This window comes from Rhinolophus sinicus, linkage group LG02 (assembly GCF_036562045.2).
Source record: "Rhinolophus sinicus isolate RSC01 linkage group LG02, ASM3656204v1, whole genome shotgun sequence".
Lineage (NCBI taxonomy): Eukaryota > Metazoa > Chordata > Mammalia > Chiroptera > Rhinolophidae > Rhinolophus > Rhinolophus sinicus.
The window spans coordinates 37,311,928-37,330,191 of NC_133752.1; the positions used below are offsets into that span (position 1 = coordinate 37,311,928).

At 36.4% G+C, this 18,264-nt stretch overlaps 1 protein-coding gene across 8 annotated transcripts in view; it reads right to left on the reverse strand.

The window, feature by feature from the left end:
* Positions 1-918: 918 nt before the first annotated feature.
* RAP1GDS1 (Rap1 GTPase-GDP dissociation stimulator 1) overlaps positions 919-18,264 on the reverse strand; it is a 130,029-nt gene continuing 112,683 nt past the window's right edge. For 5 of the 8 annotated variants that reach the window (XM_019741122.2, XM_019741119.2, XM_019741121.2 and 2 more), the window contains 4 exons: positions 17,566-17,705; positions 14,641-14,767; positions 10,555-10,683; positions 919-2,773 (listed from right to left, as the gene is read on the reverse strand). In XM_019741122.2, the coding sequence (XP_019596681.2) occupies positions 2,646-2,773; positions 10,555-10,683; positions 14,641-14,767; positions 17,566-17,705 (524 nt within the window). In that variant the 3' untranslated portion in view covers positions 919-2,645. The remainder of the gene's footprint in view (positions 2,774-10,554; positions 10,684-14,640; positions 14,768-17,565; positions 17,706-18,264) is intronic. The other 3 variants (XM_074323300.1, XM_074323294.1, XM_019741120.2) reach the window with 2 other exon arrangements.

The window sequence follows — 18,264 nt, forward strand, 5'->3', positions numbered from 1 at the left end:
TGAAATGTCACTGATAGAAGAAGGGGTTTTTCACCTCAGTGCATGGGCACCTTGAGGGCAGGGGTGTAGCCAGCTTCCCAGCAGCCTTGGCTCTATGCTGTATATGGCAGTCCCTTAAAAACAAACCAACTAACAAAAACATCATTTGGCTAGAAAGGAGGCCTATTTTAAAGTAGATCTAGTTATAAAATTCAAAGTGACCATATGCATATAGGAATTTATTTTTGACAGTAATCTGAGAATACGCCCAGAGTTTCTTTCCTTCAGGATTCTTCAGGATTTCTGGGAATCGACAAATGACAAAGTAACTACTGCAACAGTTAAGTAATGTCTCTCAATTATACTTGAAAATAGATTATACGTGTGTATTTAAAAGAGCTATGGTTACATTTAAAATTTATATACTGGAAATCTGGGTTATAGCTTTAAAACTTTTTATCTTATATTAACAGAAATCTAATAAAGACCTTTAAATTATTTAATTTAAAAAACCACAAACCTGAAACCAAGAAGCTTCACAGTATGACAGGATTAGGCCTTATACTTTCTTGAAGATAAAAAAAAATCTGGTTACTTTTCTTAAAACTTAATCCTGAAATGGGAAATTTTCTATATACTCGTATGTGACCAAAACCAATTAAACACTATGAAGTTCCACATACCCCTGAATGTGGTTTTACTTCTATATGGCTAAGCAGATTAAAATAAAATTGCACACATGCCTACCAGGAAAACCACGGATCTCTGAGCATGGACAAGTTCCAAGAGTGTGTTCTGGGGTTGGGGGGTAAGGCGGACACCAGGTTTGCTTGTTAGGTTGCAGAGAGTAATTTGATTCAAGTCACTTCTTACCTGAGCCCCCATTGTTCTAGGAGTTGGAAAAAGAAGTAAAATATGCAAACAGACCAAATGATGCCATTACAGTTTGATATACTGTTTATTTATTGAGTTATTAATATGGACAGCCTATTATGCAATATTACAGATAACTTTCAAAACTATAACGAAATACAGTCAGTCCACTATCCAGCCCAGAAGACAATAAACAAGATCATTCTTACAGTGAGTATAGCGTAAGCACTCATAACAGCAGTCCCTTTCTTGGACATCAAAGGGGACAACCCGTCAAAAGGTTCTTTACCTCCACTGGGGTTTTAACTTTCTTGAATGATAGCAGTTTCATGGTCAAACATCTAACTTTGATCACCCTAGAGATGTACACCATCTCATGCTGGAGAGGAAGGCGCTCCTGTCAGCCCGGACGCCCATTCTACTGTCCTGCAGTCCTTCCCCGTTGGAGCCCATTCTGCCTTTCAGCCAGTATTTGTAAAACTTGGGGAGAAGGCAGGTATGTCACAGGGATGTTTTGATGAATTTACAAAGTGATTCAGAGCTCTAAAAACCCATTTGGTGGTGGGAGTGGCAGTGAAGAGTACAGTGTATTTCGCCAAGAGGGTCTTCTGATCTCGAGTTTTGGTTCTGTCACCGTTTCTGCTAGCCTTTAAGAGCTATTGTAGTTCTCTGTGGAAAGCGGAGGTGAGAAACGCTAACAGCTACTGGTATGAGACCAGCTGTAGAATGAATTGGACTGGCTACTATGGCTTTATAACCTGTTTCCTTTCTTTAGTCTAGACAAAGTTATTTTAAAATTATTTCCCCTATGTCCTGCTAGTTCTAATGTAAGACTTAAAAGGACAATGTGAGGAAACTTCTTGCTTTTCAGCTGAATGATGAAAAACGGGGGGGGAAAAATCCATTCTTCAATGAGCTATACTCAATTTCCTTAGTTGAAAACATATGCCAAAGTGACTTTTAAAGACAAGTTGTTGGACAACGCTGATTAATTGATGGAAGAAGTCCTGAGGTGAAATTGTACATATATCAGAATCTAAAATATAGCCAAAAAACAAGATGTACTAGTGTAACAGAGATCCTTAACCCTTTAGTTTCACGCTGAAAACTACAAATGTTTTCAACATCAGGCTACTGATGACAGCCAATTACATTTGAAATAAAAAAAACCTCAGGAAGTCTTGCCAAGTTTTTGTCAGTTTCAAGAGTCTACAGTTAGAAAGAAGGAGAAACCATAGGGTAAAGAGTGAGAGCATTGGATTTTATTTAACTCTAGGTACCATGGGTTTGACAGTAGTAGGTAAGACTAATGAATGAGCAGCCATACAGTTTTTTGGTCACTGTGCTTCCCAAGCACCAAAAAAATGGAGCCATTTTTACTATTCAATTCCATTTTTAATAAGCTAGACAGATCCTGCTGCATTCTTGTTTGTTTCTAATTTACCAGTACATTATGTAGTTTACCAAGTGTGAGGAGCAAGTCATTATGTAGTACCAAGTTTACATCATCATAGGACTACAACATGCACATTCTACTTAATGTAGCTCAAGCAACAGGAATACAAGAGAACAGTTATGGATGGAGACTTGTTTTTGACAAATTTGTGTTCACACTAACTATGGTTTTAGAAATCTTATTGGGCAGGTACCTATAGCAGTTCTTCAATTGGTATTGGAACATTACACGCATGCACAGGTGATATGGAAGAGAATGAAGCAGAAGAGGCAGCTGGATGGAGGACAAAGGGGAAACCAGAGATGGGACGATGCCACGTATCATGGAGGGGCAGTTCTCAGCTTTCCACAGTAAGTCTCTGCTCTGTGAGAGAGGCCTGTTGGGCGACACTTTTGTTCTCATGACTGCGAAGTTTGGATACAACATCTAGAAAGGACAAATCTTGTACTTCCTTGTGTAGAGATTCTGGAAGACAAAAACAAGATAACAGATGTGCTTCTGTTAGGTTGTCCTAATCTTACTACATAGTGTAATACACATACCCAAAATGTTTACTGGGATGATACCATAAAACTAGAAACAATTCTGGAAAAAGACACAGCAGTAGCCTATAATATTAAAAACAAATCAGAGAACCTTTACTTGCCACTTTAATATAAAGATAAATCAAATGTCAAGTTCTACAGTATAAGGTTGATTAAAGTAATGAGTTATAATTAAACACAGCTCATTGTAGGATCTCAGGGTTCAGTTATAAGCCCCCATCATAATTTCAAATATGAAGGTCAATGACTTACAGAAAAATCTTAGATCTGTTTCAAATTAATTTTGTGGCAAATAAAAAGGTTATACTTCACATCTTTTCAACAAATTTCTGTGACACTAGGCTGCCTTTTAAATTTCCTATCTTCTTGTTCCTGGCTTTCTTGCTCTATTTAACCTCAATTACAGGAAAATACAAGACTCCTCTGAAGACTTTGAGAACTGCTACATGGGGAAGACTGAAGTCCAGTAAGTTTAATGCAATGGGCATTCTTCAAACTGATGTATTTATTTTAATAAGATTGTGGTATAAAACTAGAACCAATGTTTTTAGTAAAAATAGAAAAATCCATTCTAAAATTCAGATGGAATCTCAAGGGATTCCGAATATCCAAAACAATCTTAAAAAAGAAAAACAGAGTTAAAGGTCTCACACTTCATAATTTCAAAACTTACTAAAATGCCACAATAATCAGGAGTATGGTGCTGGTATAAAGACAGATATATAGACCAAGAGAACAGAACAGAGCCCAGAAATAAACCCTCGTTAATGTGTCAAATAATTTTTGACAAGGATGTCAATACCATTCGACGAGGAAAGGATAGTCTTTTTAATAAGTGGTATGGAAAAAAACTGAATATCCACATGCAAAAGAATGATGGTGGACCCTTACTTACATCATATACAAAAATTAAATGTAAGAGCTTAAATAATGAGACTCTTTAAAGAAAACATAAGGGTAAAACTTCATGACAGTGGATTTAGCAATGATGTGATGTGATGTATTGTATTGTATTGTACTGTATTGTATAAGACCCGGTCTTATACCATGTTTCCCCCAAAATAAGACCTAGCTGGACAATCAGCTCTAATGCGTCTTTTGGAGCAAAAATTAATATAACACTGGTATTATATTATATTATATTATATTATATTATATTATATTATATTATATTATATTTTATATTATACTGGGTCTTATAGTAAAATAAGACCTGGTATGTTACGTTATTTATCTATTATATTATACTATACTATACTATACTATATTATATTATATTATATTATATTATACTATATTATATTATATTATAGACCCAGTCTTATTTTACTATAAGTAAAATAATCTTATTTGTAAAATAAGACTGGGTCTTATATTAATTTTTGCTTCAAAAGATGCATTAAAGCTGATTGTTCGGCTAGGTCTTATTTTTGGGAAAACATGGTATTATCAAAAAAACAAAAAATAACAAATGTTTACTGAGGATGCAGAGAAATTGGAACCCATGTGCACTGCTAATGGTAATGTAAAATGGAACAGTCACTGTGGAAAACAGTATGGTAGTTCCTCAAAAAATTAAACATAGAATTACTATATGATCCAGCAATTCTCCTTCTGTATATATATACCCAGAATAACTGAAAGCAGGGACTCAAACAGATATTTGTGCACCCATGTTTTCATAGTGGAATTATACACAATAGCCAAAAATTGAAAAAAATCCAAATGTCCACTGATGGATGAATAAACAAAATGTGATATATACATGCAATGGAACATTCAACCTTAAGAAGGAATGAAATTCTGACACATACTACAACATGGATGAGCCTTGAAGACATTATGCTAAATGAAGTAAGCCAGACAACAAAAGTACAAATACTGTATGATTCCACTTATCTGAGGTACTTAGAATAGTCAAATTCAGATACAGAAAATAGAATGGTAGTTGCCAAAAGCTGAGAAGATGTGTGATTGGGGAGTTACTAGTACGGACTATGGACTTTCCATTTGGGAAAAAGGTCTGGAGATGGATGGTAGTCATGGTTGCATGGCAATGTCAATGTATAATGTCACTGAACTGTGCACTTAAAAATGGTTAAAATAGCAAATTTTATGTATATTTTATATTTAAAAAAGTCTCAACAATTACAAAGATGCTTGAAATGAATAATAGCAATTACCAAATCTGAACAATAGAGAAATAACAAACTGGAGAAAAAAATGAAAAATGAACAAAGCCTCAGGCACCTGTGTGATATAATTAAAGATCTCAGATTTGTGTCACTACAGACCTGAAAGGAGAGGAGAAATAGGATGGGGCTGAAAAAGAAACTTAAAAAATATGGTTAAAAACTTTCCAATTTTAGAAAAAGACAGAAGCCTACAAATTGAAGAAGCTCAGCAAATCTTAAACAGGATAAACCCAAAGAAATCCATGCCAAGGCACATTATAGTCAATCTTTTGAAAACTGAAACAAAGACAAAAATCTTGAAAGAAAGAAAATGACACCTTATGGGGGGAAAAAAACCAAATAGGAAGACAGTGGACTTCTTATAAGAAACCATGGAGGCCAGAAGAAAGTGGCACACTTTTCAAGTGTTGAAAGAAAAGAATTATCAACTCAGAAGTTTATACCTAGAGGAATTTTTTTTTTCAGAAGTGAAGGAAAATCAAGACATTCTCAAACAGAGGGAAAGTTAAGAGAATTTGTCACTACCAGAGTAACCTAAAAGAATGGTTAAAGGAAGTTCTCAAACCTAAAAGAGAATATCTAAAAAAAGAAATCTTGGAACATCAGGAAGGAAGAGCACATATTGCAAAGATGTAGATAAATACCACCGACTTTCCTTTCTCTTGAGACAGTTTTCTGAATTATGTTGGGATGATTGAAAACAAAAATTAGTGTCTAAAGTGGTTCTAAATGTATACAGAGAAAATATCTGAGACAATTGTTATTATAAATGAAGAAGAGTGACAGGACTAAAAAAGAGTTCAAGTAATCCACAGGAAATCAGGAAAACAAAACAAAACACAGAAACAAGAAACAAAAAATGAAACTGCAGACAAAGCCATATCAGTCATTACATTAAGTGTAAATGGTCTAACCAAACCAATTAAGAGAAATTAAAACACATGACAAAAGGAGGGCCCAAGATAGAGGTGTAGGTAGACACTGAGCTCACTCTCTCCCAAGAACACATCAAATGTATATTTAGAGCAATTCCTCCTGAGAGACAACTGAGCCAATTGAACAGTTTCTGCACAAGCATAGAGAAGGCTGGGGCCCACGGGAGCTCTCCAGGAGCCGAGGGGACAACCCGGGAACAGAAGAACTGGTGAGGGCCATTGTTTACGTTTTCCCTGAACATGGGCAGGAGCTCCATCCAGGTTCTCTGCTGACCCTCAGGGTGCTGCAGTGCGTCCTCAGTACCCTTCCTGGATCTAGATCCAGTGGATATAGCATGGTGCTGCTTTGTGCCCCCAAGGGGCTGTGCACATGTGGGGGGGCCTCCCCCACCGGGAGAGAGTGTGGAGCTAGAAAATGCTAAGGTAGCCCTGCAAGCAAAGTGTGGAGATAGTGGGGCGCTATTGTGTGTTCATGAGGGGCTGGCCCTTCTGGGGAGAAGGTAGAGCTAACGAAACTCTGTGGTACGCAGGACGGCCCCACTCAAAGAGTTCAGAGCTAGCAAAACTTTGCAGTACCCACATGCGGGGTGCTGCTTGCAGAGTGAGTGGGGTGCTGCTGTGTGTGCAGGACTGTCCCACCCAGAAAAAGGGCAGAGCTAGTAGGGCATTGAGACGCAGAACATGTGGGGTGTGGCTGAGTATGCGAGGAGATGCACCGCTAGGAGAGCGTGTAGAACTACCAAAGTATGGCTGTGTGCGCATGCAATGCTGTCCCACCTGGACAAATGCAGAGCTAGTAGGGTGTTGAGATGCAGGCACACAGAATGGCCCAATCCAGACCCTCTTCTGACTGGACAATTAAAGCAACTCAGCAATAGGGCTGTCCATGCTGAGTGAGAGGGGTATGGCTGACCGCCTGAGAAGCTGGATTGCTCAGAGGAGGAGCAGAACTAGCAAAGTATTAGCTCAGTGGAGGAACAGAATTAGCAAAGTACAGCTGCGCATGCAGGCCTGCACCACCTGGAGAGGGGACAGAGCTGGTGGGGTGTGGAGACGCCAGCACCACCTGGAGAGGGGACAGAGTTGGTGGGGTGTGGAGACGCCAGCATGCAAAGCAGCCTGCCCAGATCCTGTTCTGATCACAGGCAGTTAAAGCAATAGAGCATGCCAAGAGCTCACCAAGCAGCCCTGGTGAGCCCCAACCAGATGAGAAGGGCAAGGAAGCATGCACACATCAGGATGCCCCACCCAGAACCCACTCCTCCTGGCTGGGCAACACACCAGGCACCGCACGTGCCTGCCCCACTACAACCGGCCTGCCAAACTATTCAACACACAGTATACACAGAGATCACTCTCTCAGGACTAGTAGAGTTAGTTATTCTATCCGACTCATAGGAACAAACACAGAAAGTCAAACAAAATAGGAAGACAGAAGAATGCCCCAAGTCAATGAGGAAAGAAAAAAAAAAACTCCAGAGAAAAGCCCTAATAAAACAGAGATAATTTGCCTGATAAAGAATTGAAAGAAATGCTCATAAGGATGCTCAATGAACTTGAGAGTACAACAGAGGAGGTCAGAGAGCACTTCAACAAAGGGATAGAAAATGTAATAAAGAACAATCAGAGATAAAGAATACAACGTCTGAAATGAAGAATACATTAGAAGGAACTGAAAGCAGATGAGTTAGTACAGAAAAATTGGTTAGTGCCTGGAAGACAAAATAGTGGGACTCACCCAATCAGAAAAGCAAAATTGAAAAAGAATTAAAAAAAAATGAAGATAGTGTAAGAGATCTCTGGGATAACATCAAGTGCCCTAACTTTCTCATTATAGGGATTTCAGAAGGAGAAGAGAGAGAGAAAGGGGCAGAAAGAGTATCTGAAGAAACAATGTCTAAAAACTTTCCTAATCAGTGGGAGGAAATAGAAATCCATGTCCAGGAAGCACAGAGAATTCCAAACAAGATGAACCCAAGGAGACCCACCCTAAGACATAAGGTAATTAAAACGGCAAAAGTTAAGGGTAAAGAGACAGCCTTAAAGGCAGTGAGAATGAAACAAGTCCCATATAAGGGATTTCTCAGAAGCAACTTTACAGGCCAGAAGGGAGTGGCAGGAGATATTTAAAGTGCTGAATGAAAGGAATCTACAACCTAGGATACTATATCCAGCAAGATTATTTAGAATTGAAAGAGATATAAAGAGTTTCCCAGACAAGCACAAACTATGGTACTGGCACAAAAAGAGACACATAGATCAATGGAACAAAACAGAGAGCCCAGAAACAAACCCTCGCTTACATGGTCAACTAATCTACAACAAAGGAGGTGAGAACATACAATGGAATAATGACAGTCTCTACAAGTGGTGTTGGGAAAACTGGACAGACACATGCAGAAAAACGAAATCGGACCACTTTATACCATATACAGAAATAAACTCAAAATGGTTCAAAGACTTAAATGTAAGACCTGAAACCATAAAACTTTTAGAAGAAAAAGTAAACTATTTGACAGTAGTCTGAGTAATATCTCTCTGGATATGTCCCCTTGAGCAAGGGAAACAAAAGCAAAGATAAACAAATGGAACGTCATCAAACTAAAAAGCTTCTGCACAGTGAAGGAAACCATCTATAAAACAAAAAGAAAGCCTATTGAATGGGAGAATATATTTGCAAATGATATATCCAGTAAGGAGTTGACATCCAAAATATCTAAGAAATTCACAGGAAAAGATGCTCAACATCACTAATCATCAGAGAAATGCAAATCAAAACCACAATGAGGTATCACCTCACACCAGTCAGAATGGCTATTATCAAAAAGTCAACAAATAACGTGTTGGCAAGGAGGTGGAGCAAAAGGAACCCTTGTGCACTGTTGGTGGGACTTCAAATTGCTGCAGCCACTGTGGAACACAGTACGGAGATTCCTCAAAAAACTAAAAACAGATCTACCATACAAACCAGGAATTCTACTTCTGTGTATTTATCTGAAGAAAATGAAAATATTAATTCAGAAAGATAAATTTACCCCTATACTCAGTGCAGCATTATTTATAATAGGCAAGATATGGAAGCAACCGTGGTGTCCACTGACAAATGAAAGGATAAAGAACGTGGTATATACTGGGGGTGCCAAAAAGATGTATACACATGACTTGTACTCATCTTTTGTTATTGGTATATATTGAGTATTACAATTTTCATACAGTTTTTTCCTTTCTTAAAATGTGTATACATTTTTTGGCACCCTCTGTTTACACACACACACACACACACACACACAAAATGGAATATTACACAGCAATAAAAAAGAATGAAATCTTGCTATTTGCTACAACATGGATAGACCTAGAGGGTATTATACTAAGTGAAATAAGTTGGACAAAGACAAATACTGTATGGTTTCACTTACATGTGGAATCTAAAAAAACAAACAAAACAAATGAACAAATAAAACAAAAACTGACTCACAGAAAGAGGGACCAAAGGGACAGTTACCAGAAGGGAGGGGCTGAGGGGATGGGTGAAAACGGTGAAGGGGAATATAGTCAATAATAGTGTAATAAGTTTACATGGTGACAGAGGATTACTAGAATTAGTGGGGTGATCACATTGTGACATATAAAAATGTTGAATTGCTATATTGTACACCTGAACTAATTAGTATAACTAATACGTTGTATATCAACTATACTTAAAAACCAAACCAAAACAAAACAAAACACATGACCCAAGAATATGCTGTCCACACATCAAATATAATGATACAGCAGACTGAAACTAAAAGGGTGGAAAAAGATCATGTGACTGTTATTCAAAAGAAAGTAGGAGTAGTTGTTTTAATATCAGATAAAGTAGACTTCAAAGCAAAGAAAATTACCAGAGACAGAGCGGAACAGTACCTAATGATAGAAAGGTCAATCCACCAAGAAGGTAAAGCGATCCTAAAGTTGTATATATTAATACCTACCAACAGAACTACAAAATATGTGAAGCAAAAACTGATAGGACTTAAAGGAGAAATGGGTAAATCCACCATTATAGTTGAAGACTTCAACACCCCCCTCTCAACAACTGATAGAACCTTTAATCAGAAAACCAGCAAAAGTATAGAAAACACCAGCACTACCAACCAAAAGGGTGTAATTGACACTTAAAGAACATTCCACTCAATAACAGCAGAATACACATTCTTTTCAATTGTCCATAAAACATAAACCAAGATATGCCAATGATTTCTTGAACAAATTCTTTAGCTAATACCATGGCATACAAAATCAGAACTTGTTCTTCAAATAAAATAATATTTTAGGGTTGATGAAACTTGATGAAACTAGGTATTGATTTTTAACACTGATTTTGCCTATATTTGCTATATGATACTTTTTATTATTATAGTAAGAATCTTTTGGGAGTATTTTCAATGTAAAAGTAACCCTATAGCCTTCATAAACTAACTTCTGATGCTTTTAAAACTCAAATGCACCACTTACTATTATTCTATATTTAATAAAGTCAAACATATGTTGGTGGACAGACATCAAATGATAGAAGAAATACTTACCAGATCCCATGAGAGCACAGATCAGGACCATGGAATTATATTTGATTTCAGGAGCACTTCTGTCATCTGCTAGCAGTCTATGTAAAATCTGTACAAGTTTAGCACTTTCTAGATCTTTCTCAGCAGTGACTAGAACATGAAATAATTAAAGTATCAGTTATATCCATTGTGTATTGTACATCAGTACAGTCTGGCTAAATACTGCTTTCCTTTCTAGAAACTGACCATGTGAAAACTGACAAAGGGGCTGATAAATAATGACCTAGATATATAATATTAAATTCAGACCTTGTTAAAAAAAAAGTAGATAAAGCTAAATTTCAGCAGACATTTGAAGAGTGCAGGCTTAAAATTTAGTATTAGAACATTTCTCTAAATATGAGGCAATTAAAAACCTTTATTATGAAAAATGTTAAACATAAAAAGCTGAAAAGATGGTATAATGGCACACTATGTACTAAATTATCATGGCCAATCTTATTTCATCTATCTCTAGTCTCACCTACTCTCATCCATCCCAAATTATTTTGGAGCAAATCCTATAAATCACAAAATTTCCTCCATATATATTTCAGTATGTATCTTTAAGAGATAAATAATCTTAATGCCTATCAAAATTCCAGCAAGGCTTTCTATCAAAAATAGATAAGCTTATACTAAAATTTATATGAAAAGCTACAGGCCCTAGAAGAGGTAAACAGTCTTAATAAAAAAGAATAAGTGGGAGGAATTCTTCTACCCAGTATTAAGGCTATAGCAAGCACAGTTATTAAGACATTGTGGTATGGTTGATAGACACATAGATTATAGGAACCGAATACAGGACCAAAAAAGTAGACTCAAAACAGCCTCAACTGATCTTTGATAAAGGTCCAAAATCAATTCAATAGAGGAAAGACAGCCTTTTCACCAAATGATGCTGGCAATTAGGCAGCCACAGGCAAAAAAGGGAACCCTGACCTAAACCACCCGCCTTCTACACATATTAACTCAAAGTGGATCACAAACTTAGAAAATGTGAAGAATTTTCAAAACTTAAGAGTGAAAAAAAAATTAGAAAATGAGCAACAAACAGGCATTTCACCAAAGAATACATAAGATGGCAAATAAGCACATAGAAAGATATTCAACACTCATTACCATTAGAAAAATGTAAATTGAAACCACAATGAGATATCTACATAGTTATCAGAATGGCTAAAATAAAAAATAATGACACCACCAAATGTTGGTGAGGATGTGGGGAAAACTAATCCCTTATACAGTGCTGATGGGAAGGTAAAATGGGATAGCTACTCTGGAAGACAGTTTGACAGTTTCTTTAAAAAGTTAAATATACAGTTACATACAACCCAGCAATTGCACTCCTAGGCATTTATCCAGAGAACTAAAAATTTATGTTCACATACAAGCCTATACATGAATGTTCATAGCAATTTTATTTTTAAAAGCCTCAAATTGGCATCAGCCTAGATTTCCTTCAACAGGTGAATGGTTAAACAAATTGTGGCACATATATACCACGGAATATTATTGAGCAATAAAAACTATTGCTGTACAGAACAAACTGGATGCCGTTAGGAAATTATGCTGTGCTAAAACAGCCAATTCCAAAAAGTCACATACTATGTGATGCCATTTATAGAACATTTTTGAAATGAAAATACTTTAGAAATGAAGGGCAGATTAGTGGTTCCCAGAGATTAGGAGCAAGGTGGGAGGTAGGGGTAGGAGATAGGTGAGTGTAGTTACTAGTGGATGGCTATTTGTGGTGGTAGGACAGTTTCAGTATCTTAACTGTGGTAGTAGATACACAAACCTACACATGTCAACTATGTCACTGTATAGAACTTAACATACATACAAATGAGTACAAGTAAAACTGAGAAAATCTGAATAAGATAGATAAATTATATCAATGGTTGGACTATTATACTATTTATAGTTTTGCAAAATGTTACCATTGTGAGAAACTGGTTAAAGTATACAAGGGCTCTCTCTGTAGTATTTTTTATTTTTACAGCTGCACATGAATTAACACTTATCTACAAAAAAAAAGTTAAGGACTCTTAAAAATGTTGCTTTAATACTACTGTCATACAAAAACTTGATAATTACTTAATAGACAGCCTATAAGGAAACAAGGCTGGAAAAATGTGGTCTTCCAAGTGTGTTGTGTATTAAAAAGGTAGTATGGGTTTACCATTTTTTTGTTTCTTTATTTGTTTTTTATTAGTTTCAGGTGTACAAAACAATGTAATAGACATTTACACCCCTCACAAAGTGATAACCCTCCTCCCCCAATCTACTACCCCTCTGACATCGTATATAGCTGTTACAGTTCCACTGAATCTATTCCTTATGCTGTGCTCCACATCCTCTAATGTGTGTGTGTGTGTGTATATATATATAATATATCTGATGGACATTTGTCTTATCAGGGAGACCACTTCACGGATGGTGTATATAATCACCTACACCATCCGTGAAGTGGTCTTCCTGATAAGACAAATGTCCATCAGATACCCTACAAAATCTTTACAACAGTATTGATTATATCCCCCAAACTGTCTTTCATATCAGTATGGGTTTACTTTATAACTTAAGCTCAAGGAGCCTAGGAAACACTAAAGAACAATTAAAAAAACATATTGTCATTGTATATAGTTCTATGGTAAGGTGACCAGACCCAGGCCAATGTCCAGCTATTAGGAAGCTGACAAAATTATAGCTGTTTGGAAGATACTTGTTTGGAAGGCACAAAACCAGACTTGCCCCAGGCTGGGAGATCAAGGATATTCTGGAAATGCTCCATTACTTTAAACCATTTAAAATCAGGCTATGAATCCAGTCTGGTTCAACGTCCTCACCGACTCCCACCCTATCATCATAGCTTCCATCCCTTTAAGGTGTCTGGTCTTCTCGACTGATCACTCATCTATCCAAACTATGTGGAAAATCACAGGCTAGGCCAGACTCGAACTGACCTCCACAAGAATCTCTAACTACGGACCAAAGTCACTGAGGGTAAGTATATACTTTCCTGAAGTCTTTCTTTTCATTTTTAAAATTCAAGAAAATTTGACATTCTACTTACACCTTAGATTTTTAAAGAATTATAAATTGTTTTAAGATTCACAACCGTTTAAGAGGACAAAATTCAAAATCTTTCAAACCCCAAATACGAGAAATCTGACAGTGGAGGAAGGTATACCATATTTAACTTTTGGCTTCTCCTTCTTGGGATAGGGGTGTGGGGATCCACTTGCCCCAATGTGAGAATTATGGACATAAATCACCAGTGGAAATTAAGAGGTGATTAGTTAACCAGTATTTACCCAAAATGCTGTGAACCGGACAGAACACTAAGCCCTCCTTCGTGTAAGGCAGCCTCAGGCCTTAACCACAGGCCACGTGATTCTGACTGTCTCCAGGTCATTATATCAGAGATTGGTTCCTGAGACAAAGGTTGCTATCCATACGCTAGATGCCCATGAGCTAGCGTCTCATGAAGATTTATGACAAATAGGGGTGCTGTATACTAGACAGAAACCATCTGAATTATTTAAACTCTGCTTTTGGGGAATTCTGAATGTAAAACATACGAAGAGTGACACAGAAGGTGAGAATTCAGAATGAAAGCAATGCTACAAGCAACAGCAATCTTGGTGATAGAGACAAGGAGATTAGCAAGATAGAACATTTAGTAGCAGAGATGGAACAGAAGGTCTGGGTCCCTGGAAAAGTAGCAAACTCTGAACTTTCTGTTGTATTCCATATATTGTTTCATTTCTCTGTGAGGCCTGCTGGAAAATGATTCCCTAAGTGCCTATAACTTGAGATAACATTTAAGAGTCAAACTAACCTTAAAGTATTGCCCTAAAAATATTACCAAAAAGCACAACTAAAGGGAGCAGTTGTGGTGACAACCTACAGAATATGATTTTCCATATACTTAGATATAGGTACAGATACACACTGGCAAAACACTTCTGGTCAAAGTTGTCTGACTTCTTTTCCACTTCTGTGCTTCTTTTCATCAAAGATAAAAATAGGAGAAAAGAAGTTTGTCACTGAGGTACTTACCCAGTTCTAAAGCTGCAATTAATGCCAAAGCAACAAGGGCTTCATTCTGCATTATTACATGTTCACTAGTTGCCATGGTAACTAGATGCTTGATGCCACCACTCTGTACAATGGTTTTAATTACATCCTACAATAAATAAATATCACAGAATTATAAACTTTAATTTTAAACATCAAGAAGCCACGTTATAATCAGTCAATTCATTGTTGAGTGGTTTTCTAACAGTGTCCTGTATGAATCATTACATTTAATAATTTTATCTTCACAGAAGAAAAGTAAAAAGCTTTAAGCTTTAAATAAATCCATCAAAAGACGACAATTTAAATTACCTAAGTGAAAAAGACCACTGCAGTTCATATTAAGGAATACAGAGTCCATAAGCTTCCAAAGTCAAAGAAATACAAGTGCCATTGACTCAAATGTTGACTTACTGCAGGATCAACAAAAGAGAATAAAACCTGTAATAACGAATAAATTCTTTTTTTGTTCCAAATTTTTATTATAGTTATTGTTCTACAGATGTTCTAGGTAAAGCATTTTTTTGGTAGCTTTTATACTTTGTTGTATCTGACAAAACTGGGTTACACACAAAAGGACTTGAGCAGAACTTAAATCAAAATTTTCCGTCTCCCTCATTTCTCATGCTGCCTACAGATCTGTCCTCTGCAATGGCAGAGGAGGCAGAGGGCTCCGAACTGAACAAATCTCACCACCAACGTTGACTTAGAGCAAATTACTGAACTGCTCTGCATCTCAGTGACTTTAGCTATAATGTTGGGATAACAGAAGTGCATACCTCATAGGTTTCTGTGATAATTATAAAGTTATTACATAAAAAGCACATATAGCAAAGATTAGATGAAAAAAAGTTCACATTTATTTCTAATACCCACTTTTGTTTTCATCTCTGGGTTTTATTGCCTGAAAAATCTTGGATTAAATATGATTTAGTGGAAAATCTCAATTACAGAATATTTTTAAAGGAATTTTGCTACTTTTCACTATTTTTAGTAATTTGAAGGTGGATATTTTAAGTCGCCAGTCCATGTTAGCTTCAATGGTACAAAACTAACTGCAATTAGAAATATTTTTCAAATTAATTTGGTAAAGTATTTGAAAAAGGGTTTCCTTTATGTTTCCATCTTATGTGAATTTTTAAGAAAACTATAGAAAAATACCTTTGCCGAAACCTGTTTTGTAATCAAACATTCTATGGAATCCACTGACTCAGTACTGAGTTTTTAATGGTAGCTGTATTCTAGCATTGTTTTCCCAACAATCTCTTTTAGAAAGTGAGAAACTATCTTTATTTTAAAGCCTTTTCTAATGAAAAGAAAGTCTCCCAAAAATACTGCTTACTCGGGGACAGTTTATTTGAAACTGATATAGAAATCTTAAAATTAGTAAAGATTTTTATAAAAATCACTAAGAAACTTATTGAGTGAAGAAGACCACAGAAATTCCTAGGTACATATACAGTCACCTAGGGAAGGTTCCTGGACTGTCATTTCATCCTCTATTTTGTGATTCATCCTGAAATCACTGTAGTAGAAGGAAAGGTAGGGAATGAATGAAGGAAATCTGTACATCAGAAATATCTAAGCATTTCCTTTTTTTTTTTCATTAGTTTCAGGTACACAAGACAAAGTAAAGAGTATTTCCTTTTAAAATGCCTGCCCTCTCTCCTCCTACTGCAATAAATGCTTACTGAATAGCTCTACAGAGTTGCTTTGCCTGATAGAATGGGGGATAAAAGATAAATGAAACATTGTACTTATGTCATATGACAAAGGAGAATTAATAATACTGAGAGCTACTCTTTATGGAGCAACAACTATACGCTGGACATTGTACTGGGTAGCTTATAGATTTTAGCTCATTTTTATCCTCAGAGAAAATCCCATTAGCTAGATATTATCTCTGTAGATAAAGAAACTGAAGCTCAGATTAAGTCTTGAAATTTGCGCAAAGTCGGTGATTAAGTGGTTAACAAGCCAAGATTCAAATCTGGCAGTATGACTACTAGGTCCTCATTCTTAACCATTTGTAGTCTATGCCAAAATGTATGTATCACCGCGAATCTTCCCCTTCTCCTCCAGAGAGATTCCAAGTTAACCTCTGAAACATCACCTCTTCTGTGAAAACCTGACAAAGCTGGCTTCTCTGCAGTTGCACACATGTGAAATGGTCAAAACGCTCACCTTAGAAAAGAGGTTATAAAAAAAACAAAAGGTATGTAATCTAGATACTAAATCAGCTGCTGAACCGCTGGCCTGGGTTGTCACCACTGTGATCTTTAAAACAGTTCATTTCTTCATTTATTATAGGCTATCGAGCATATGCCAGACACATAATAAGCGGGATACTGCCATGAGAATGGACTTGGTCCAACTTTCTGAATTCTGAGCATCATATACTATCGAGATATCATTTAGTTTCTAAATATCAGAAGCTAGCTTGGTCAGTGCCTAGCACACAGATGTTTGACACTGATGCTCGTGCTGGTGGTGATAAAAATAATAACAGCAACAGCAGCAACCTCCATTTACTGCGTGCTGTGTCCCAGGGCCCAGCTTAGCACTTTGTATATGTGATCTCACGGAGTCATCCTCACACTTTCAAGTAGGTGTTAACCCAGTTTTTATATATTAATATACTGAGATGTGAAGACACTTGAACAAGTAAACAGTGGATATAAAATTTGAACTTATCTCTGTTTGAATCCAAAGCCATACTCTTAACAATTACGGAACAGAACTAAATAAAAAGGCTCAATCTTCAATTTTTCCCCAGAATTTTTGATTATTTAAAGTACTTATACATAAATACATAAAAATGCAAACTTACGATATAGGATCTACAATATTGTGTTTCCAAAAAGACCACTCAAGTGTATTTTAGTGAACGTTTCCTCTGGAACTTACTTTTGATTTGCTGTGTCGTATGAGGGCAGAGAGCAGTCTGTTTGACTCCCCCATGACTCCAGCGTGATCTTTGGCTTCACACCATTCCACCAAACGCTCCACTAATTTAACATTCTTTCCCAGTTGTTCAGCAGCTTCTGCTATAGGAAAGAAGGCAACCCACAAAGGAATTAATCACTGATAGGCGATCAACTGAAGAAATAACTGGTAAAGAAGTAAGACTATGAAAGAAAATTATATGCCTAATAAACAGAATGATAGTATTAAAGAAATAAGTGCAAATACAGTAAGTATTCCATTATTCCATGTCTGATGGACTATTTGGCCTTTTATATAAAGTTGTGGACTTTCATACAAAATACAAAAATAAACAATTTCATATTCTTTCGGGTCAACCTGGTAGTCTGTTGGTACTCTGGCAAACTGTAACAAAGATTTTTTAGGACTCTAAGGAATCAATATAGAAAAAGGTTTAGAGTTTAGAAATAAGTAAACATATGTAATTCATTCCATGGAGTGGTTCTGAGTGCTGTTTATATAAACAGAAAAATGATCTTGTTTGCAGAACGAATTTTTAAAATTTTTGACTGTCACTGTATTGAAATATGATTTTGAAGACATGGTAAAAAATGAGTATGAAATGCTAAAAATTAAAAACCCTAAGGAAATGCTAATAAATCAACTTAAAAACAGGATTAT